Genomic DNA, 25927 nt, shown 5'->3' on the forward strand with positions numbered 1-25927 from the left:
GTAAATTCAGATTGTTACACTCTCGGAGCACGTCACTGGACACTCTGGCCGAGGAGTAGGGTTGATTAAATCAAATCAAATGTTATTGGTCACATACACATGGTTAGAAGACGTTATTGCCAGTGTAGCGAAACGCTTATGCTTCTAGATCCGACGGGGCAGCAGTATCTAACAGGTAATATCAAACAATTCCACAACAAAACCTAATATCTAACAAATTCCACAACAAAACCTAATACACACAATCTAGTAAAGGAAAGGGATAAGAATATATAAGTATAAAATATATGGATGAGCAGTGACAGAGCGGCTAAGATGCAATCGATAGTAAAGAATAGATAGTGAAGGATACAGTATACATTATATACATATGAGATGAGTAATGCGAGAAATGTAAACATTCTTAAAGTGGCGTTATTAAAGTGACTAGTGTTCCATTTATTAAAGTGGCCAATGTCTACTAGGCTACCTGGGGCGGCAGTAACCAAAAAGGTTTCTGGATCTGAATCCCTGAGATGACAAGGTAAAATCAGAATCTGTTGTTCTGCCCCTGAACAAGGCTGGCAACTAGGCTGTGATTGTAAATAAGAATTTGTTCTTAACTGACTTGCCTAGTTAAATAAAGGTTCAATTTTAAAAAAAATATGGTATCAGAGTGTTCTGACCTCACAACAGCAGTCAAACACCCAGGCTAATGTTGGCTAGCTTGCTAGCTATTTCCAGACACATTTACATATACATGCCCTAGCAGAGCTGGTTAGGCTGTTTTCATGTTACCCAGAGCATTGGTGTGCTGCTGGCAACAAATAAATTACACTTTTTCTTTTATAAACTGCCTGGCAAATTCGATGTATAAGTAGCCAACTAACGTTAGGTAACTAGCTAACATACAGCTTCATACTGCTGTAATGCTATGCGGTTCATAAGGATAGCATAGCTAACAAATTGTCAGCCAACATAACGTGCAATGTTACTTATTTGAAAAGTCATTACTTTTTTACATTGCTCAACATTTTCTTAACATTTGTCATAATTAGTTAAAGCAATGAATTTGTTTCCGTTCTCGTCTGACTTTGGCTGCATATTTTCCGTAATTTTCTTCAAATCTGAAAACAATGTGAAGCCACGCCAATTTTCTGAAGAATTGCCTTATGGGTCCTAATCGCACGGAAATAGTGTCCACGGTTTGTATACTTCGTATTTTGCCGAATTTAGTACGACATCAGGAAACTACTGTCAGATTAACTATAACCATACTACGACCAATAAGCATACTACATACACAATCTACATCACAAATAGTATGGTTAGTGCAGTTAGTATGAGTATTCAAACACAGCTATAGAGTTCAGTGGACTCAGTAGTGTTTGAGTGTGAAACAGAGAAGAGAGCATGAAGGAACAGATCCGTATGAACGGCTAGATTAGAGCAAACAGCCAGACAGGCGTACAGACATACAGACACTAGATAGACTTGTCTTTGGTGTGCTAGAGATGCCTGATGATGAAAGAGCAGTGACAGTAGGAGCAACAGACTGGGTTTGTCTGCCTGTCTGTCTGCACTTACAAAGGGAATGGGTAACGTTTAGACATGACAGTTTAAATAATAGCTCATCAAAGGTTTTGGACTTAAAGTATTACATCATAGTTTGGTCTACTATAGTATCCAATGGTAAATGGTGTTTTGGGATGTTGCTGTGTGATGTATCTGTAAATATGTCCATATGAACAGTGTACTGTGTTTTTATTAGGCTACTGTAGTTATACATGGTTGATGTTACACACTGATCATATTTACAATGTACTCAGTGATCCTAATCGTATCTGAGTGACTTACAACAACATGATTACATATTAAGCCATATTGCTACTACATTAGAATTGCGGTGAGTAAAACAACCATGTGTCTTACTTGATTTCGCTCTCTTCGATTCTCGCCTCATCCAGGTCCTCAATGAACTTCTCTCCCTTCATCCAATAGATTAGCGGACTGGCGTCCCCTGCGTAGCCGAAGAAAGCTCTGCACGTCAGGTTCAGGGCACTTCCTGTGGAGACAGGAAATGACACGCCGTTATTCTTCTCAGTCCTTCAACACATAAATTAGTACACTACTGTACGTAGAGAAATAGCAGATATGGAATAGTATTGCACACTGGTTAGCGGTAGAGAGACGGCTAACTAGGTCAATTTGTTGCTTTCGGGTCATGTATTGGGACTGGGATGACGACAATACATAGGTGTGCACACACGCACACACACACGCACACACACGTTGCCTCCAGGGGGAGAGTGTACGTCAGATGTGATGTCTTTACTAAAGGGTGTTCAGGTGGAAAGGTCTGATGCTTTCAGCCCCTTCCACAAACACTGTTACCAAACCCCTGAGGTGTGAAACACAGCTCAGACTAGATACCCAATACCTTATCTAGACATTTCACTATGTACAAATAGTACAAAATGCCCCCCAACAAACACTCTCACTCAAGGTCATGCTGGTACAGTCCCCCTCACAGACATTCCACTCTTGGTGCTAACTTTTACGTAGAAACCAACAAATGACATTCTGATGAAATCTCGGCCATGTTTTTCATCACATCTGTTTTGGAAATCTTAACATGAATAGGAGACACAGTGGTGGTCCAATAAATACCAGTCCCACACACCACAAGGGGGCACTGAAGAGCTTCCAAACACTCAATCCCACCATCTGAGAGAGGAGAGGAAAAGTAGGTTTGGGGTTTGACAGTAACTGTTTTCTGTCAATGATACCTGAATTAGAAAAACTCAAGTCAGTATTCTTCTCTTGTTGGTTCTATTTCAGGTCCTGTGAGTTCATATGTGAGCCCAAGAGTTCAGACACATTGTCATCCAATCAGCTCACTGGTCTAGACAACAAGGAGAAAGGAAACAAACAATCTCCAAACGATGAAACATTAACACTTGTCTCTGATGCTGTGTAGAATGTCTGTTTGTATACACAGAGAAATGACAAACAAACATCTGCATCCTAAATAATAGAAAACAGTAGGAGAAACTCCATGCTTATCCTGTGTAGACCACTGACTGCACACTGTACACGGCACAATGCATACTGCAGGGCTTAGAGCTCAGAGCTTCTCCTTTAATTCAATACATGAAGCTCTCTCTCTCCTCCCTCTCTCCCCCCACTCTGCATTTCCATTCCATGTAGTGTGTTTCTCTGAGGGCTTACTGCAGTAGCAAGTGGTTAGGCTGACTGAGCCACCATGTCTCCATGTAAACAACACATGCACTGTATGTACAGTACCAGTCAAAAGTGTGGACACACCCACTCATTCCAGGGTTTTTCTTTATTTGTACTATTTTCTACATTGTAGATAAAAAATGCTTCACAGTGTTCGAATAACAGACACATCTCAACATCAATTGTTCAGAGGAGACTGTGTGAATTGCTGCGAAGAACCCACGACTAAAGAACACCAATAAGAAGAGACTTGTTTGGGGCAAGAAACACAAGGAGTGGACATTAGACCGGTGGAAGTCTGTCCTTTGGTCTGATGAGTCCATATTTGAGATTTTTGGTTCCAACCGCAGTGTATTTGTGAGAAGCAGAGTAGGTGAACGGATGATCTCCTCATGTGTGGTTCCCACCGTGAAGCATGGAGGAGGAGGTGTGATGGTGCTTTGATGGTGACACTGTCTGTTATTTATTTAGAATTCAAACCACACTTAACCAGCATGGCTACCACAGCATTCTGCAGCGATACGCCATCCCATCTGGTTTGTGCTTAGTGGGACTATCATTTGTTTTTCAACAGGACAAGGACCCAACACACCTTCAGACTGTGTAAGGGCTATTTGACCAAGAAGGAGAGTGTTTGAGTGCTGCATCAGATGACCTGGCCTCCACAATCACCTAACCTCAACCCAATTGAGATGGTCTGGGATGAGTTGGACCGCAGAGTGAAGGAAAAGCAGCATATGTGGGAACTCCTTCAAGACTGTTGGAAGATTATTCCTCATGAAGTTGGTTGAGTGAATGCCAAGAGTGTGCAAAGATGTCATCAAGGCAAAGGGTGGCTACTTTGAAGAATATAAAATATAAGATATATAATTTGTTAAACACTTTTTTGGTTACTACATGATTCCATGTGTTATTTCATAGATTTGATGTCTTCACTATTATTCTACAATGTAGAAAATAGTACAAATACAGAAAAACCTTTGAATGAGTAGATGTGTCCAAACTTTTGATTGGTGCTGTATGTTCGGGGAGCAGCTCATCACATAGGGCCTCTCTGGAGAGACACTGTTGCGCATGGCTCGGGGCAAACTGCTGTGTTTGGTGGGAAAGAGAGAGATGGCGATGAGGGATAGAGAGGGAAGGGTAAAGGGAGGGGTAGAGCGAGAGAGAGAAAGAAAGAAAGAGGTAGAGAGGGAGGGGAGAGTGGGAGACTAATGCAGCATTATAAAAAGGCTGTAGGCGTTACTGGGGAACAACAGTTAATCCTGGTTTTGTGTGGGTCTTTTTTCCTCGACTCTGATGAGCCTTGTTGCTATGTACTCTGTGTCCTGTGCGTTATGTTTCCTCCAGTATATTGTTCATAACACACCGCTCATGCTAGCAGTACATTCACTCATTTGGGTCATGGCTAAAGAAAATGTCCTGCCTAGATACATCGGTTCTGTTCACTTTGTGACTTCAAAATCGTTCGATGGGTCAGAGTACAAAGAACGTTTGGGATCCAAAATCCCCAACAAAGCAACGCTAGCCCTTTCTGTGAGGAGCCGTGTCTGACATTTCCAAAGTTCAACAGTCACTAGGTGGATGGTATTTGTGCCGAGTATAGGACAATGCAGAGGGCACACAGCACACACTCTACCTCTACAAGCACACAGCAGCATTTAGAACGTTGGCAGTCTTCTAGAATGTTACACCCATGGATATAGAACACCGCTTTAAAAACAGATGCTGTTCTATAGTCTATGGATACACCAGCATGGCCATCCTACTGCATTACCTGATGGCAGTGGCTGTGGCCAGAGACAGACAAACACCAGAGAATACCAGGGCCATACACAAACTTCATCACCTTCAAAACCCTACACATAGTTGGGCAAGGTCATTGGCGAAGTTGGGGAACTAATCTGTTGTGTGTGTTTGTGTGTGGTGGGGTCGGGGGTGTTGGTGTTTTAAGCCAGAGATCAGTTTTAATCGGGTAATTTCATGCCTCTGTCCGTCCTGTGCTCCAGTAGGAAGTCTCCACTGAGCTCCGGGGGAATCGCAGGAAATTGTCGGCAGCATCCCGCTGGGTCCTCCCTAATCCAGCCGTCACACCCCCTTTTCCTTTCCCCAGGTTCCCATCCAGCCCCCCAGCCCTGCGTGTGTGTCTGTGTGTGTGTGTGTGTATGGTGGACACAGAAAGAAGCAGCCTCATAAGGGTCCCCAGAGATAGTGTGCATCTCTCTCAGTTCTCTCTTTTTATTACTGCATCCTTGTATAACCCAAAAGAGGAAAACAGCAAAGCAATGTTTTACTATGATACTTCTGCGATGACACTCTCCCCACACACACACAGCCACACACACACTGCCACACACACACAGCCACACACACACTGCCACACACACACATCCGACCCCTATGGACTGACACTACCTACCTGCTCTCCTCTTAAACCTCCATTTAGCAGGGTTAACTTTAGCCAAAATGACTGGGAGGAAATAAATCCCATCGCAAGATAATGCTTTATATTCATTGACGTTAATACCAGTTGATGGAAATACATTTGACCATAATGCGTATTGGTCTATAGGTTAATTTGTATAATATAGTGGAATTAAATTGGCCTGTGTATTTTTGCCTGCAGGCAAAATCCAAACATGGAAACGTGGAGGCAATTATTGTATAAAGACTTCATAGGCAGTGTGTGACTTTCATGTTTGGGGAAGCTTTACATTTATCCTACCATTTCTGTCATTTTGCGTGCCAGTTATGATTTTCATATTTTTGTGTAACAGTTTAAATTCAATAAACACGTTTTCATTTCTCAAAATCACTGTCACGTGTTTAATCATAAGAATATTAATTGAATTGATAAAAATCCAAAAGTGAAATAGTCAACAAATGGGAGACCACCAGCCTCTGTCATATGAACATATTAATACACCGTGATCCATTAGCGACTAAAGAAATGAGCACATGGAACTCATAGCCTATAGGCCAATCCAGCAGTAGGCCTTTAAACTTCCATTGCTCTTTCACACGAGGATTGGTGATTATCGAGGAGGAGATTGTTGGAAAGACTTTTCAAAAAGTTTACTGTGAGGAACTATAGTTTTAATATATTATTATTTTTAATGGATGTTAAAAAAACACTTTCCTACATTTCCGCACAGCAGGCCAGGTACTTCTATGCACAGAGAAACCAGAAACATGCTCATTGCTCACATGGAGCACTTAAAATAAAAAAGACAATGAAAAAATGTACAAATCTCGGAAATGACGGTTATGAAATAAACCAAAACTTGTTTCTCACAAGTATAGCAGGTTGTGAACTCTGCAAACAATGTTTCCACTCCGAGAATGAGAACAGTAAATGACTAATTAATACATGCATTAACAGACATTAATGTAACCAAATTGAGGGGATTAACTGTACATTTACTGCTGGTGACATATGTAATGAGGAATTTATAAATAATGTATCAAAGGACAAACAACTCAAACATGAAACAATGAATGAGCAATAATTGGCGGGAGACAGCAGAGCAATTCTGAAGAGAGACTTGCCTATATCTTCACATCACACTCCCCTTCTTCTTGTCTCAACATTTTAAATTATACTCAAGACACATTATCATAACATTATCGTTATATTTTTAGATGCTTCTCACTGACAGCTGCAAGTTCATAATCAGCTAGACATATTGCCACGCTATTTTGGGTAAATGTCCTTCCTATTGGACCCTTCTTCCTTATTGGACCCACCGCTATGCTATTTCTCTCATGTTCTATTGGTTTTCATATCAACTTTCTTTCATTGTCCAGAAACCAAAGACATATCAGCAACCCATCAAAGTTGTTGCATCTTTAGATTCCCCCTCTTTCTAAATGTTTATCTCTGTCACATATGGGACCGCTTTCAGGTTCGCTGTTTAGAATGGTGTTTTATCAGGTTCGCTGTCGCTGTTTAGAATGGTGTTTTATCAGGTTCGCTATTTAGAATGGTGTTTTACCAGGTTTGCTGTTTAGAATGGTGTTTTATCAGGTTCGCTGTTTAGAATGGTGTTTTATCAGGTTCGCTGTTTAGAATGGTGTTTTATCAGGTTCGCTGTCGCTGTTTAGAATGGTGTTTTATCAGGTTCGCTGTCGCTGTTTAGAATGGTGTTTTATCAGGTTCGCTGTCGCTGTTTAGAATGGTGTTTTATCAGGTTCGCTGTTTAGAATGGTGTTTTATCAGGTTCGCTGTTTAGAATGGTGTTTTATCAGGTTCGCTGTCGCTGTTTAGAATGGTGTTTTATCAGGTTCGCTGTTTAGAATGGTGTTTTATCAGGTTCGCTGTTTAGAATGGTGTTTTACCAGGTTCGCTGTTTAGAATGGTGTTTTGTCAGGTTCGCTGTTTAGAATGGTGTTTTATCAGGTTCGCTGTTTAGAATGGTGTTTTATCAGGTTCGCTGTTTAGAATGGTGTTTTGTCAGGTTCGCTGTTTAGAATGGTGTTTTACCAGGTTCGCTGTTTAGAATGGTGTTTTATCAGGTTCGCTGTTTAGAATGGTGTTTTATCAGGTTCGCTGTTTAGAATGGTGTTTTATCAGGTTCGCTGTTTAGAATGGTGTTTTGTCAGGTTCGCTGTTTAGAATGGTGTTTTATCAGGTTCGCTGTTTAGAATGGTGTTTTATCAGGTTCGCTGTTTAGAATGGTGTTTTATCAGGTCCGCTGTTTAGAATGGTGTTTTGTCAGGTTCGCTGTTTAGAATGGTGTTTTATCAGGTTCGCTGTTTAGAATGGTGTTTTATCAGGTTCGCTGTTTAGAATGGTGATTTCCTACGAATTGCATTTTGGCAAATGTTTGAAAATGTTTTATTGTCTGCTTCATTACAGGAGTGTCATGTTCTGTTAAGATGCATTACCATAATGTAAATGTGGTTTCTGTCATTCTGAACACCGTTAGTGGACACTCTAATAGGTTACTCACCCAGTGCATATGGGTCTGGTACATTTCTCAAATGGACAGTACATTTAAGTTTTCCCGGTCACTTGGTCTGGTGCCTCATTTTCCTAACGTAAACCCTGACACATAGTCACACACACATTGCCTCACTCAAACTCACAGCCAACCCCCTACCCACTTTATGTGTGTGGAGTTTAAGAACCCTGATAACCTTGTGCTTCTTAAGAGAAGAAATACGGAGCTGTCTTAAAGGCAGGACACTTTAAAGGCCTACCAGTCCATTTTATTAGACCAATACAATAAATTACAGACAGGACTATTAGGATGAGAGAGAGAGGCAACCAGAAACAAGTTAAATTATGACCTTGTGTTGAGGGGGAAGGCTTTTAAAAGTGCACACAACCTACATAAAAAAATACTACAGTTTAATATAGAATAATACAGTACTATAGAATTCTGTTGTAAACTGTAGTATACTGTAGAATACTATAGTAAATACTACAGTATAGCCACACAAAAAAAACACTGCAGTAAATACTACAAAAATGACAGCAAAAACACTATAGTCCGCAAAAACACTCTTTTTTTTACTATAGTATTTAATTTGCCCATTCTCCTCCACCATATCACAATATGTGAGAAACCTACATGCCAAGTATAGACCATATGTTCCCTACAGGTTATAGAAAAGAGCAGGATCTTCAGAGCCCAGTCCTACCTACCTACAGGTTATAGAAAAGAGCAGAATCTTCAGACCCCAGTCCTACCTACCTACAGGTTATAGAAAAGAGCAGAATCTTCAGACCCCAGTCCTACCTACCTACAGGTTATAGAAAAGAGCAGAATCTTCAGACCCCAGTCCTACCTACCTACAGGTTATAGAAAAGAGCAGAATCTTCAGACCCCAGTCCTACCTACCTACAGGTTATAGAAAAGAGCAGAATCTTCCGACCCCAGTCCTACCTACCTACAGGTTATAGAAAAGAGCAGAATCTTCAGACCCCAGTCCTACCTACCTACAGGTTATAGAAAAGAGCAGAATCTTCAGACCCCAGTCCTACCTACCTACAGGTTATAGAAAAGAGCAGAATCTTCAGACCCCAGTCCTACCTACCTACAGGTTATAGAAAAGAGCAGAATCTTCAGACCCCAGTCCTACCTACCTACAGGTTATAGAAAAGAGCAGAATCTTCCGACCCCAGTCCTACCTACCTACAGGTTATAGAACATTTGCTCTTTTAGTATTTCTACAGTAGGTTTCCTCAAGGACAAAGCCCTCCACTTCTATGTCAAAGATAATAAAACCAAAAACACTTCAGTAAATACTCCTGAATTGCACAGCAGTCAAAGGCACTGCATCTCAGGTGTCACTGCAGTCCCTGGTTCGAATCCATGCTGCATCACACCCGGCAGTGATTGTGTGGCCGTCATTGTAAATAAGAATTTGTTCTAAACTGACTTGCCTAGTCAAATAAAGGTTCAATTTTTTTTTAAAGACTACAGTAATGTCCCCAAAAACACTACAGTAAATACTACAGTATACCACAGTCCGCAAAAACATTACAGTATATACTACTCTTATTTTTGTATAGTATTTCTAATATAGTAAACTGTAAATACTACAGTATACTCCTGTAGCGTGCAGGTGGGACCCCAGGACCGGTTTTGGGGAAACCCTGTACTGCACGGTCAGAACTAGAAGCACAAGCACTTCGCTACACTCGCATTAACATCTGAGAACTATGTATGTGTGACCAATACAATTAGATTAGATTTGATTACTACAGTATACTACAGTAAATACTACAGTATTCACTGTAGTGTTTTTGCGGACTTCAGTCTGCAAAACCACAACACTGAATACTACAGTAAAGTCAGCAACAATACTACAGTGAATATTATAATATTCCGAACGTAGTATACACTTTAGTATTTTTTTCATGAAGACACAATAGCCTGCACTGTACCAGCTATACAGGCTACTCTAGTACTCAACATTGCAGGAGAAGAGAAGATTGTCCTTCCATCGAGAGTTTGTAATGTCCTTTTAAAAAACAATAAGAGGTATATTTGTGTAATTGTGAAGTAATGTTGAGTGTGACAGTGTACACAAATAATAAGTGTAACTGAGGGTGATTATCTGTGTGTGTGTACTGTATGTGTGTGTGTGTGTGTGTGTGTGTACTGTATGTGTGTGTGTGTGTGTACTGTATGTGTGTGTGTGTGTGTGTGTGTGTGTGTGTGTGTGTGTGTGTGTGTGTGTGTGTGTGTGTGTGTGTGTGTGTGTGTGTGTGGCAAATCTATTCTCTTGTATGATTGACAGCCTCCCCCCGGGCTGGTAGCTGGTCATGTTATGAGGAGAGATTTCAGATCCATCCCTTCTTTATTTTAATTTCTCTGAGTATCCCTCTATTTCCCACAGACTGCCAATGGAAGTCTTAGCAATTAAAAACACAACTACATGATCCTGATGAGTCCTTGGCATAGGAATGCAAGACAGACAAACAATTTAAGTGTGAGTGTGTTCAGCAGCTGAAGTTGAGTGAGATAATAAGGCTCTCAAAGGTACCAGATAGATGGTACTCCAACTCTGACAGAGAGGAGGGAATTCTCCCAATCACAGAGAAGAACAAGCAAACCACGCACACGCATACACAGCGTGGATGGGAGAAAGGTGTAAAAATCTGGGTGTGTCTGTGTGTGTAAGAAAAGGAAAACACTGAACATAGCTCTGTTATATTTGTATTGTGTTTGCGTGTGGATATGTGTGTACTCTAGTTTGTTTGAAAGTGCTAAACATGTAAGGGATAGTGTAAGAGGTGTGGAGTGATGTGTGAGAAGGTGTACTGCATGCATGGTGTGTATGTGTGTGTGTATAAGTGTGTGTATGTGTGTTTGTAACAAGGTGTGAGAAGGTGTACTGAATGTGTGGTGTGTGTGTGTGTTTATAACAAGGTGTGAGAAGGTGTACTGTATGCATGTGTGTGTGTGTGTTTGTAACAAGGTGTGAGTAGGTGTACTGTATGTGTGGTGTGTGTGTGTGTGTGTGTGTGTGTGTGTTTATAACAAGGTGTGAGAAGGTGTACTGTATGCGTGTGTGTGTGTGTGTTTGTAACAAGGTGTGAGTTGGTGTACTGTATGTGTGGTGTGTGTGTGTGTTTATAACAAGGTGTGAGAAGGTGTACTGTATGTGTGTGTGTATGTTTGTAACAAGGTGTGAGAAGGTGTACTGTATGTGTGTGTGTGTGTGTGTGTGTGTGTGTGTGTGTGTGTGTGTGTGTGTGTGTGTGTGTGTGTGTGTGTGTTTGTAACAAGGTGTGAGAAGGTGTACTGTATGTGTGTGTGTGTGTGTGTGTTTGTAAGTAACAAGGTGTGAGGAGGTGTACTGTATGTGGTGTGTGTGTGTGTGTGTGTGTGTGTGTGTTTATAACAAGGTGTGAGAAGGTGTACTGTATGCGTGGTGTGTATGTGTGTATAACAAGGTGTGAGAAGGTGTACTGTATGTGTGTGTGTTTGTAACAAGGTGTGAGAAGGTGTACTGTATGTGTGTGTGTGTGTGTGTGTTGGTAACAAGGTGTGAGAAGGTGTACTGTATGCGTGGTGTGTATGTGTGTATAACAAGGTGTGAGAAGGTGTACTGTATGTGTGTGTGTGTGTGTGTGTGTGTGTGTGTGTGTGTGTGTGTGTGTGTGTGTGTGTGTGTGTGTTTGTAACAAGGTGTGAGAAGGTGTACTGTATGCGTGGGTGTGTGTGTTTGTAACAAGGTGTGAGAAGGTGTACTGTATGTGTGTGTGTGTGTGTGTTTGTAACAAGGTGTGAGAAGGTGTACTGTATGTGTGTGTGTGTGTGTGTGTGTGTTTGTAACAAGGTGTGAGAAGGTGTACTGTATGTGTGTGTGTGTGTGTGTGTGTGTGTGTGTGTGTGTGTGTGTGTGTGTGTGTGTGTTTGTAACAAGGTGTGAGAAGGTGTACTGTATGTGTGTGTGTGTGTGTGTTTGTTTGTAACAAGGTGTGAGAAGGGGTACTGTATGTGTGTGTGTGTGTTTATAACAAGGTGTGAGAAGGTGTATTGTATGCGTGGTGTGTATGTGTGTTTGTAACAAGGTGTGAGAAGGTGTACTGTGTGTGTGTGTGTGTGTGTGGTTGTAACAAGGTGTGAGAAGGTGTATTGTATGCGTGGGTGTGTGTGTGTGTGTTTGTAACAAGGTGTGAGAAGGTGTACTGTATGTGTGTGTGTGTGTGTGTGTTTGTAACAAGGTGTGAGAAGGTTTACTGTATGTGTGTGTGTGTGTGTGTTTGTTTGTAACAAGGTGTGAGAAGGGGTACTGTATGTGTGTGTGTGTGTGTGTGTGTGTGTTTGTAACAAGGTGTGAGAAGGTGTATTGTATGCGTGGTGTGTATGTGTGTTTGTAACAAGGTGTGAGAAGGTGTACTGTGTGTGTGTGTGTGTGTGTGTGTGTGTGTGTGTGTGTGTGTGTTTGTAACAAGGTGTGAGAAGGTGTACTGTATGTGTGTGTGTGTGTGTGTTTGTTTGTAACAAGGTGTGAGAAGGGGTACTGTATGTGTGTGTGTGTGTTTATAACAAGGTGTGAGAAGGTGTATTGTATGCGTGGTGTGTATGTGTGTTTGTAACAAGGTGTGAGAAGGTGTACTGTGTGTGTGTGTGTGTGTGTGTGTGTGTGTGTGTGTGTTTGTAACAAGGTGTGAGAAGGTGTACTGTATGTGTGTGTGTGTGTGTGTTTGTTTGTAACAAGGTGTGAGAAGGGGTACTGTATGTGTGTGTGTGTGTTTATAACAAGGTGTGAGAAGGTGTATTGTATGCGTGGTGTGTATGTGTGTTTGTAACAAGGTGTGAGAAGGTGTACTGTGTGTGTGTGTGTGTGTGTGTGTTTGTAACAAGGTGTGAGAAGGTGTACTGTATTTGTGTGTGTTTGTAACAAGGTGTGAGAAGGTGTACTGTATGTGTGTGTGTGTGTGTGTGTGTTTGTAACAAGGTGTGAGAAGGTTTACTGTATGTGTGTGTGTGTGTGTTTGTTTGTAACAAGGTGTGAGAAGGGGTACTGTATGTGTGTGTGTGTGTGTGTGTGTTTGTAACAAGGTGTGAGAAGGTGTATTGTATGCGTGGTGTGTATCTGTGTTTGTAACAAGATGTGAGAAGGTGTACTGTGTGTGTGTGTGTGTGTGTGTGTGTGTTTGTAACAAGGTGTGAGAAGGTGTATTGTATGCGTGGGTGTGTGTGTTTATAACAGGGTGTGAGAAGGTGTACTGTATGCGTGGGTGTGTGTGTTTATAACAGGGTGTGAGAAGGTGTACTGTATGTGTGGGTGTGTGTGTGTTTATAACAGGGTGTGAGAAGTTGTCCTATGGAGAGCACCGTAGGAGGTTTACATGGAAGACCTGTCAATCAACGAGCTTCTAAAGGGAGGTGTAAAAACGACCAAATGCGCTGTAAATGTGCGTTTGTGTGTGAATGTAAGATATAAAGGTGGAAGTTGGAACCAAATAAGGGTCTTGAGAGCGATGCCATAGGGAACCATTTCAGAGTCTCTGTAGAAACCACAAGGGATGGTTCTTTGAAGCACCATAGACAAATCCAAAACCAGCAATGTTTCGCCCCTCCAGGATTGGAATTAAATAGCCCTGCTGTAGCGTTTCAAGCCTTATTTGCATATTTTCCGGTGTGTCTTTTGAGTTTATTTTCGAGTTGCCAGTACCACCCATGACTGTGCTTGCTAGTGACAAAGAATTGGTTGTTGCATTCATTCCTTTTCGGTCCAGTGGCCTTCACCAAGTGAGATGCTAAGTGAATATGTTGCATTAAATTGTAATTCTTTAAAGACAATACATATTTCACAAGGCCTTCTTTTGAGGGCCTAGTTTAACCCTAAGACAGTGGCCTGAAACTCATAGTTTATGGGCTACATCAGGCCTGCAAGTCACATTATGCTGGCTTGCAAAGTGATGTGTAATTCCTATTGGAAGCCAGAGTTTCACCCACAACCTGGGAAGACTTAAAACATGAGACTAAACCATCTAAACTGGAACAACCATCTCAGTAACGGTGCATTAAGCCCAAGTAACAGATTACAATAGTTTAGAAAAATGCAGGTTATTTATATTTGAGTAGCATAAGATGAATTAATAAATTAATGCACTTGTAAAAACATAGATATTGAAATAATTCTTAAAATCAACCTGCAATAGAGCATGTTGGGAAATATGATGCGTGTGGTTCAACTCTTTTCATTAACACCAACACTGGAGTTATTTTACACCACCGAGTGTTAATTGAACTCTTTACAGTGTTAATTGAACTCTTTGCAGTGTTAATGTAACTCTTTACAGTGTTAATTTAACTCTTGAATCAACACTAGTAATGTTACACTGCAAAATCAACATTAGTTAACACTGATCAATGTTCTGTGTGCTATGACAGGGACACATCTGCAGGCTTCCATACATTTCAAGAATGTTTTTGAATTCTGAAGGACCGTAGATGACACGTCAAGAACCCCACACTTAAAGACATGCTCTGGAACTCTGGCAACTATTAGGTATTTTTGAAACCTCCTTTGGGCTGGATTTCATTCATGCATAATCTATGAGCAGAATTACTGTTTTACCTTAATTAGCCATGAAATACTTAGTTTGAAAGCAACTGTTTTTCTGGAAACTGTATTGTGCCATTTTCCCTACATTTTCCCCCATGTGTGCCAGACCCCTAGCAATTTGAAATCTAGCCAATGAGCTTCAGCCGCTCGCCATTTGAGTGACAGCTAGCGAGATGCAGACTACACAAGATGAATGACGTGGTGCACATATCTGCACATATGTGACGCAGTACAGGGGGCTGAAGGTGTAGGTGAGAAACCTTACAAAGAGAGAGCCTGATAGACAGTGACAGGATGAAGGTGTGATATGTGCGTGAGAAAGAGAATGTTATTTTACATGCTTGGTGTGTTTGCTCGGAGTGTGTGTGTGTGTGTGTGTGTGTGTGTATGTTTAGAAGGTAGCAGCAGGCTCATCCATCTGTGCACAGTTCAACATGGATGGGGAAATGTGTCAGAACTGCCATCTTTCCCAATGCATGTGTATGTATGTCTGTGTGAGTATTCACTCTGATGGTTTACATGCCATGATATACAGTCCGTGTGCTCACAATGTATCTGCTCTATATTTCACTTCACCCAGATTTTTTAAAAGAAAAAATAAGTACGAAGAGCTTTTTTTCTCTGTAACAAGACAATGCCTTCATCATCTCAGCGTATTTCTGCTCAGGTCAGCACATAAACACTAGACCCCGTCAACCAATCACTTCCCTTGGCCCCTCAGTGGTTTCCATGCCAAACCCTACCACGCCAGGTACAGTACTGTAGAGTCCACAACAGAAAACATAGCCAAGTACAGTATGCTCTGGGTGGGTGACAGGGCAAATCAAACACCTCTTCAGCTGGTTTGGTCCTATGGCTGCTCAGTGAAAGGGATACCGGAAGCAGAGGGGAATCAATCAGGCCCCAATGCTAAGCTAAGATTGACATGTTAGTCCTAGGAGACTCCCAACCCCAGAGACTTACTGTAAGTGCAATAAAGCAATGCATTAATTTAATCAGAAAGGGGCCTTGCTACTGCTGCAAACCTATTGTTAAGAGCCGAATGCTGAAAATGTACTGAACTGAGCTGAGGTGATTCTCCCTCTGCATTGCGCAGAAGGGGGAGAAAGGGAGGAGAAATGGGAGGGGGAGATGGGAGAAGAGGTTGTATTAAGACTACAGTAATATTGGATTGAGGGATTTTGGTTGTGTAGAGGAGGGTGGGTGAGACTAATTGGGGGATGGGGGTGTGAAGGTAGAACTGGGTAGGCCTCTCTCTCCCTCTGTCTCTCATTCTTTACCCACATCTTCCCCTCTCTCCCTCTGTCTCTCATTCTTTACCCACATCTTCCTCTCTCTCCCTGTGTCTCTCATTCTTTACCCACATCTTCCTCTCTCTCCCTCTGTCTCTCATTCTTTACTCACATCTTCCTCTCTCTCCCTCTGTCTCTCATACTTTACCCACATCTTCCTCTCTCTACCCCTGTCTCTCATTCTTTACCCACATCTTCCTCTCTCTCCCTCTGTCTCTCATTCTTTACCCACATCTTCCTCTCTCTCCCTCTGTCTCTCATTCTTTACCCATATCTTCCTCTCGCTCCCTGTCTCTCATTCTTTACTCACATCTTCCTTTCTTTCCCCCTCTCTCTCTGTACCCTCCCTCCCTCTCTCTCTCTCACTGTCACCCTGTTTCTCTCCCTCTCTCTCCCTGCCGCCTCTCTCTCGCTCCCTCCATCTCACCCTGTACCCCCTCTCTCTCCCTCTCTCTCACCCTGCCCCCCTTCTCCCTGTCTCTCAATTAAATCAAATTCAATTCAAAGGGCTTTATTGGCATGGGAAACACATATTTACATTGCCAAAGCAAGTGAAATAGATAAGAAACAATACAAAATTAACAGAATTAACATTACACTCACAAAAGTTCAAAAGGAATAAAGACATTTCAAATTTCATATTATGTCTATATACAGTGTTGTAACAATGTGCAAATAGTTAAAGTACAAAAGTGAAAATAAATAAGCATAAATATGGGTTGTATTTATAATGCTGTTTGTTCTTCACTGGTTGACCTTTTCTTGAGGCAACAGGTCACACATCTTGCTGCTGCGATGACACCCTGTGGTATTTCACCCAGTAGATATGAGAGTTTATCAAAATTGGATTTGTTTTCAAATTCTTTGTGGGTCTGTGTAATCTGAGGGAAATGCGTCTCTAATATGGTCATACATTTGGCAGGAGGTTAGGAAGTGCATCTCCGTTTCCACCTCATTTTGTGGGCAGAGTGCACATAGCCTGTCTTCTCTTGAGAGCCAGGTCTGCCTACGGTGGCCTTTCTCAAAAGCAAGGCTATGCTCACTGAGTCTATACATAGTCAAAGATTTCCTTAATTTTGGGTCAGTCACAGAGGTCAGGAATTCTACCAAATAGCAGTTTTGTTGTTAATTCTTTCCAATGTGTCAAGTAATTATCTTCTTGTTTTCTCATGATTTGGTTGGGTCTAATTGTCTTGCTGTCCTGGGGCTCTGTGGGGTCTTCTTGTGTTTGTGAATAGAGCCCCAGGACCAACTTGCTTAGGGGACTCTTCTCCAGGTTCATCTCTCTGTAGGAGAAGGCTTTGTTATGGAAGGTTTGGGAATCGCTTCCTTTTAGGTGGTTGTAGATTTTGAGGTCTCTTTTCTGGATTTTGATAATTAGCGAGTATCGTTGTAATTCTGCTCTGCATGCATTATTTGGTGTTTTACGTTGTACACGGAGGATATTTTTGCAGAATTCTGCCTACAGAGACTCAATTTGTCCCATTTTGTGAATTCTTGGTTGGTGAGCAGACCCCAGACGTCACAACCATAAAGGGCAATGGGTTCTATAAATGATTCATGTATTTTTAGCCAGATCCTAATTGGTATGTCGAATTTTATGTTCCGTAGGAGGCCCTTCTTGCCTTGTCTCTCAGATCGTTCACAGCTTTGTGGAATTTACCTGTGGCACTCTTTCTCTCTCGCTTCCCCTCTCTCTCTCCCTGACCCCCTCTCCCGCTATTCTAATCCGTCCCCCTCTCCCGAGACAAGTCCTTAATTACTGTTATAAGCTTGAGAGCTTTTCACTGAGAAAGAATCCTGCTCTTTTCCCTTGGTCGCTCCCTTCTCTCCATTTGTTCTGTTTCCCTGACGATCCGACAGGGGAAATGTAAGACTTTAATTACGGTAAAAATTACTGTCTTTTGTGAACAGGTACTCTGTCACCCTCCCTTTCATCTCCCCCTCTTCTGCGTTAATCGTCCCCTTTTGATGACATAATAGAGGCTCTGTCCGGGGCAACGAGGGAGAGTAGGGCCCATTATAGCATGAAAGGTATTGTGGGGGATTAGGTAGATGATGTGATGAATGGCTTTTTATTTTCTCCTATAATAACACTGCTGTGAACGCAGGAGGGGCAAAACCAAGTCGGGTAGCTACAGCAACAAGTGGTGCCCACCTTACATAGGCCCCTGTCACATCCCAAACTGCGCCTACACCCCTGTACCAATCCCACAAAAATCTGACACTACCTACAACAACAGAAAGAACATCATGAGGAAAAGAACAATGATTATTTCAGTACCTTTCCATTGTTGTCTCTAACCTTGAACATTGAACCTTGAACATTTTAACATCACTTCTCTCTTTTTATTTTCTCCTCTTTCTTCTTTGGCTAAATCAGAAAGCCACCTCTGATATAATAACATAAAAGCAAATGTAATTTCTCTACAAAGACACAGGTTCTTGCATGACCTTGTGTAGATATTTGTCCCTGAAGAAACACAATCAGTCAGCCTCTCTACCAAGAATGTTTTGTGCCTCTGTTGCTGCTCTCCAAATGAGTGTGTACTCAGGGTCAACTCTGTCTGTCTGTCTGTCTGTCTGTCTGTCTGTCTGTCTGTCTGTCTGTCTGTCTGTTTGTCTGTCTGTCTGTCTGTATCTTTCTCTGCCTGACAAAAACTCTCAGACCATAGAAAGTGACTGCCCAAAGCCTTAACGCCTAGTTGAGGAGAGAAAACAGCTCAAAATGACCATGAAGAGCAGAGAGAGGGTTGGAAAGAGGGAGATAGAAAGAGAGAGGGAGAGAGATAAAGTAGTGCTGACAGACATGGAAAGAGAGAGAGAAGCTGTAATTGGCTCATGTCCAGGGGGCTGGAGGCCAATTAAATGGTGCGATTTGAGCGCTTGACGAGGAACATCACTTTAACGACCCTGAAGAGGCCTGGCTTCAGGCACTGACCCACTAACCACAACGTCAACCCAGGACACCGTATACAAGACATACAGCTAGGGTACTACACTAGGAATACAGCATCTTATACTGTAGAACTGCTGCAACCAACCACACAGTCAAACCAGGACATGGTACTGTCTTATGAGTCCTGTAGCAGGTTGTTACAGTCAACTCAGGACAGGCACATTAGGCATACACCTCAAGACACTATTTCCATATTGAAAGTATGAATGTCTCTTCTCATCCTCTTTCACCTCCCCCAAGTCATCCTCTGCTTCCCCTTCTCTTTCTCCCTCTCCCTATTTCCAACTCTTCCTCTGAATTCCTCCTCTCTCTTCTCCTCTATCTTATTGTTTCCTTATCTCTTCAGCATCACCCCTCTCTCCTCTGTTTAGAAGACCCTCCTCCCTCTGGACCATCATCTCCATCTGTCTTCTCTCTCTTTCTCACTCTCTCCCAAATCCGTCCATCCCTCTCTTTGTCTCCATCTCTCCTGGTCACACACAGACAGAGAACTCTTGGACCATTTACCCTCTTCACCCCTGCTGTTATCTTTGTCTCTGCACCCTGCTCTCCCTCGTGCCCCCACGGCTTTAGAGTCCGACCCTCAAATCTCCAAACCACTCTTTCCACTTTAAATAGAGGCTTAGTCAGAGACATGGACAGCATGACTTATCCCTCTCTGTCACTCTCTCTCTCACCCTCTTTCTCTCTCACTCCCCCCCTCTCTCTATCACCATCTCTCACCCCACCTCTCTCACATCTCTCTTTCACTTCCTCTCCCTCAGCCTCTCTCCCTCAGCCTCTTAACCTCTGTCCCGTTTTCTCTCCCACCATCCACCTACTCTGTCCCTCTCTTAATTTAATCCACATGTATCATCCTCCTCTCGCTCTCTTTTTCATCTTCATTTCCCACTGTCCCATCCCTCCTTCTCTACTAAGTTCACTAGCACTGCAGAGAGAGACACACAGAGAGAGAGAGAGAGAGAGAGAGAGAGAGAGAGAGAGCCAGAGAGAGAGAGAGACACATAGAGAGACACAGAGAGAGAGAGAAAGAGAGAGACATAGAGAGACAGAGAGAGAGAGAGAGAGAGAGAGAGAGAGAGAGAGAGAGACAGAGAGAGAGAGAGCCAGAGAGAGAGCCAGAGAGAGAGAGCCAGAGAGAGAGAGAGCCAGAGAGAGAGAGCCAGAGAGAGAGAGAGAGAGACAAGGCAAGGGCATTCTATGCCATCAAAAGGAACATACATTTCAACATACCAATTAGGATCTGGCTAAAAATACTTGAATCAGTCATAGCCCTTTACGGTTGTGAGGTCCGGGGTCCGCTCACACACGAAGACTTCACAAAATGGGACAAACACCAAATTGAGACTCTGCATGCAGAATTCTGCAAAAATATCCTCCATGTACAACGTATAACACCAAATAATGCATGCAGAGCAGAATTAGGCCGATACCCACTAATTATCAAAATCCAGAAAAGAGCTGTTCAATTCTACAACCACCTAAAAGGAAGCGATTCCCAAACCTTCCATAACAAAGCCATCACCTACAGAGAAATGAACCTGGAGAAGAGTCAACTAAGCAAGCTGGTCCTGGGGCTCTGTTCAGAAACACAAACACACCCCACAGAGCCCCAGGACAGCAGCAACACAATTAGACCCAAACAAATCATGAGAAAACAAAAAGATAATTACTTGACACATTGAAAAGAATTAACAAAAAAACAGAGCAAACTAGAATGCTATTTGGCCCTAAACAGAGAGTACACAGTGGCAGAAAACCTGACCACCACGACTGATCCAAACTTAAGGAAAGCTTTGACTATGTACAGACTTAGTGAGCAAAGCCTTGCTATTGAGAAAGGCCGCCGTAGGCAGACATGGTTCTCAGGAGAAGACAGGCTATGTGCTCACTGCCCACAAAATGAGGTGGAAACTGAGCTGTACTTCCTAACCTCCTGCCCAATGTATGACCATATTAGAGATACATATTTCCCTGAGATTACACAGATCCACAAAGAATTAGAAAACAAATCCAATTTTGAGAAACTCCCATATCTACTGGGTGAAATTCCACAGTGTGCCATCACAGTAGCAATATTTGTGACTTGTTGCCACAAGAAAAGGGCAACCAGTGAAGAACAAACACCATTGTAAATACAACCCATATTTATGCTTATTTATTTTCCTTAACCATTTGTACATTGTTACAACATTGTATATATATATATATATATATATATATATACATATATATAATATGACATTTACAATGTCTTTATTGTTTTGAAACTTCTGTATGTGTAATGTTTACTGTTAATTTTTATTGTTTATTTCACTTTCGTATATTATCTACCTCACTTGCTTTGGCAATGTTAACATATGTTTCCCATGCCAATAAAGCCCCTTGAATTGAATTGAATTGAGAGAGAGAGAGAGAGAGAGAGAGAGAGAGAGAGAAAGAGAGAGAGCAGATTAAGCTGAGGTCACAGGGGGCCCTGGTGTTGATAAACCAAATGGCTGTGGCTGTATAGAGATCAGAGGAGGCTGGAGACAGACTGAACCAGCGAAGGGAATCTGCTCTGTTTACCCAGCCTGATGACTTCCCTGGATAGTTGGGATGCGCCGGGATAATTTCATCCTGGAAAAATACCTGTGGTATAGATCTCGGCCAATGAGAGAAGTTGTGAGGGAGCACAACAGGAAGTTAATTACTTCAACGATTTCCTGTGAGAGGGAGTGTGTGTGTGTGTGTGTGTGTGTGTGTGTGTGTGTGTGTGTGTGTGTGTGCGCGTGTGTGTGTGTGTGTGTGTGTGTGTGTGTGTGTGTGTGTGTGTGTGTGTGTGTGTGCGTGTGTGTGTGTGAAAGAGGGAGAGAAAAAGAGAGTGTGTGGGAAGTCAGTTAGGACATGATAATACCTTTGTGCTGAGCCAAATGCATACTCAGCTCACACTAAGCCAACACTATTATTATAAGAACATACTCAGCTCACACTAAGCCAACACTATTATTATAAGAACATACTCAGCTCACACTAAGCCAACACTATTATTATAAGAACATACTCAGCTCACACTAAGCCAACACTATTATTATAAGAACATACTCAGCTCACACTAAGCCAGCACTATTATTATAAGAACATACTCAGCTCACACTAAGCCAACACTATTATTATAAGAACATACTCAGCTCACACTAAGCCAGCACTATTATTATAAGAACATACTCAGCTCACACTAAGCCAACACTATTATTATAAGAACATACTCAGCTCACACTAAGCCAACACTATTATTATAAGAACATACTCAGCTCACACTAAGCCAACACTATTATTATAAGAACATACTCAGCTCACACTAAGCCAACACTATTATCATAAGAACATACAACATTAGCACACATGAGTGATTACCCAAAACACACACACATATGGATCACGCACATACATCAGGGACCTGTAGTGAACTCCACAGCTACTCTCATGGGGAACAGACTGATATAGAGAAGCAACACGCTTCACAGCACAATGTCTCAATTCACAATCCTACTCTAGAACTACAGCCAGACATTTTCCCTGGCCATGTCACCTGAACAGGAATCTCCAGGCTCAAGTTAGAACTAGGATCTAGACGTTTCCCTGGTCAGGCCACTTGCCCTGTCCTGTACAGCCCCATAGTGCCATCACATTCTTACTGATACAATGAAATAAAGCCATAAAGCTTTATCTAACAATGGGCTTGGGTCATTCATATTGACAATACTCTCTCTCTCTCTCTCGCTCTCTCTCTCTCTCTCTCTCTCTCTCTCTCTCTCTCTCTCTCTCTCTCTCTCTCTCTCTCTCTCTCTCTCTCTCCCTCCCTCCCTCCCTCCCTCCCTCCCTCCCTCCCTCCCTCCCTCCCTCCCTCCCTCCCTCCCTCCCTCCCTCCCTCCCTCCCTCGACCTGCAGACCAGACTTTCATCAATGCCTCTAAATAGCCCCATAATTACATTATTATAATAGGACACTCAACAAGAGCAGCCAGATCATAGCTGGGTCCTGTTGACACTGACAGAACACCAGTCAATGAGCATCTGAATACACAATGTGTATTGGAGTGGCTAGTGCTGCTGCTACTAAAAGGCCGGCTCAAAGTTAACCTATTCCATTTCAATGTTAAAATCATACACAGTCCTCTTCCTCATTCATCTTATAGGGGAGATAAGGATACAGTGCTGTAAACGGACGCACACTCACGCACGCACACACACACACACACACACGCTCACACGCACACACACGCACGCACACACACACACACACGCACGCACACGCACGCACGCACGCACGCACGCACGCACGCACACACACACACACACACACACCTCAACCACTTATCACACTGTGCAGTCTGCAATGATGAATACGGACCATTCCAAATCACTTACTGTATACACTGGTAGACATTTGTCCATGGTGTACTGGACTGGGAGAAGGAGAAAGTCATTATAGTCTCTATCACAACAGGGGCTCAGACTCATGGTGGAAATGACAAGGCCATATAAAGATAGGTGTTACCTCCGACGCGGCATTCTAATTCATTACACAGACATGTAGCTCGCAGACTCCCTCCCAAACAACCATAGTGCTGCATTGACGTATGGCAGTGTGTGTGTGTGCTTCTGAACGGCTGGCTTCTCAGTGTCACAACGTATGGAACAAGAAGAAGGAAAGAGGATGTGTGCGTGCGTGTGTGTGATTGTGTGCATGTGTGTGATTGTGTGCGTGTGTATGCATAGTGCTGGGGGGAGATTAGAAACCTATAGAGAGGAGAACCTTGCTTGACCTTCAGCTTATGATGGGAAGCATAACATAACCCTTCAAATGGAATCAGTGAGGCTGCAGGAGAAAAGCTCTCTTTCTCTACCTCTTTCTATCTCTCCTTCCTCTCTATACACTCCCTACCCTCTCTCTCTAACCACAGTGTGTGTGCTAACACACCTATTGAGGCCGTACTAGTTCTCTCTCTCTCGCTCCTTCTCCCTCTCTCCGTCTCTCTCTCTTTCTCTCTCCGTCTCTCTCTCCGTCTCTCTCTTTGTGCTGTGTGTACACTGTTACCTTATTGTGTGTTAATGGTGTAATTGTTGCGCCTCAATCTCTCTCCACTGTATGGTTCTTTCCCGCTCTCCTCCTCGTCTCTCTCTCTCGCTCAGTAAAATAAATACTTGAAAGTATTACTTAAGTCGTTTTTTTGGGGTATCTGTACTTTACTATTTGTATTTTTTGACAACTTTTACTTTACAACATTCCTAAAGAAAATTACACTTTTTACTCCATACATTTCCCCTGACACTCAAACGTACTCGTTACATTCTGAATGCAATTAACACACTTACAAGAGAACATCCCTGGTCATCTCTACTGCCTCTGATCTGGCGGACTCACTAAACACAAATGCTATGCATGTAAATTATGTCTGAGTGTTGAACTGTGCCTCTGGCTATCTGTAAATAAAAAAAAACTAGAAAATTGTGGCATCTGGTTTGCTTAATATAAGGTATTTGAAAAGATTTAGTCTTTTACTTTTGATACATAAGTATATTTGACTAATTACTATCCCTATAAATGTTGCTATAATTCATCTGGGATATGATTGGAAAGGATTGTGTCATTACTGTAATAGTGATAGTAAATGTATCCAAGTAGAGTCCCTCTGGTCCAGCAACCAAATTAAATGAGCATCAGACCAATTTTCACCGCAACCCTCCATGGACTAAAATATCAGCCTGTTTATATCCAGATCGTTACTATAATCAACAAGAAAGGTCAACACACACAGGTGTACAAATGTGCACAGGTGTAACCACACGCACTCACTGACACACACGCGCGCGCACACAAGCTGACACAAAGCCATTGTGAATTGTGATTTCTTAACCACACTCTAAATATACAAGGCAAGTAGCTAGATAGACACACTGAAAGAAATGTCCAGTCATTTTTTACAGTCAATCACTGGCAGCCATGTAGCCGGTAGGTTACTGTACATGTACAGTAAAATACTGGCTGCACAGAAGCCAGTAAATTACTGTAGATTTACAGGACCTTTACTGAAACACGAATTTACAGCATATTCACCTATTAACACCTGACTACAGTGACATGCTGTATTTCTAGAATTTACAGTGCATTACTGGAAGCACAGTAAACTGTTGCAGATTTACAGTGCAGGCAGGTAGTGCCACCGTTGGGAAGTATTTCTGTTACATGTATTTGATATAGCTATTTAAATCATTTCAATACCTATTTTGTCATTTGTATTTCACTGGCCTGAAGTATGATTTATGAATTTTGTAACAGTTTAATTACATGGGTTTTGTATTTTCAAATACAAAAATAAACTTGCAAGTAGCCGCTTAACTGCAACAGCATTCTCGGTATAGGTAACATCATCCTTTGACTTGCTATGACTGTGATAGGTTCTTGTTAATCTACCTTAGTTGTATGCTCGGACTGTAAGTCGCTCTGGGCAAGTGTGTCTGCTAAAGGACCAAAATGTAAATGTAAAAATGAACACTTGCAGAGTGTCCAGAGCGATGTGCAGTCAGAGCATTAACGACTTACGGAGGTGGTCCCTGCACAGGGACAGCTCAGCGGAAACTAAGGTTGATTTAATAAAAACACATAACAGTCATGTCAAGTAAAATGTTTCTGTGACCGTTACTCAGAATGTTGTTGCTGTTCAGGATACAGGTCTTCAATTTATTCTGTATATGTAACAAGATAACTTTAGATGTTTGATGTATCTTTGCACATCTTTGGCTAGTGCCAAGTGAGCTACTATAATATTCACAGCATCTTGCCACCAGCGTCCTGTAAGTTACTGTAATATCAGAGCAAAGATATAGTACAATACTGTAAAATTTGCCTACTATACTGTAAGAAACTAAATACT

The 25927-nt window shown here is 42.1% G+C and overlaps 1 protein-coding gene across 1 annotated transcript in view; it reads right to left on the bottom strand.

Annotated features, from left to right (window-relative positions):
* Positions 1-25927, bottom strand: part of LOC139380618 (interleukin-1 receptor accessory protein-like 1) — a 332883-nt gene that overhangs the window by 37550 nt on the left and 269406 nt on the right. Inside the window, exon 7 of the mRNA XM_071123500.1 lies at positions 1912-2044. Within this exon, the coding sequence (XP_070979601.1) occupies positions 1912-2044 (133 nt within the window). The remainder of the gene's footprint in view (positions 1-1911; positions 2045-25927) is intronic.

Source organism: Oncorhynchus clarkii, chromosome 22, assembly GCF_045791955.1.
Source record: "Oncorhynchus clarkii lewisi isolate Uvic-CL-2024 chromosome 22, UVic_Ocla_1.0, whole genome shotgun sequence".
Lineage (NCBI taxonomy): Eukaryota > Metazoa > Chordata > Actinopteri > Salmoniformes > Salmonidae > Oncorhynchus > Oncorhynchus clarkii.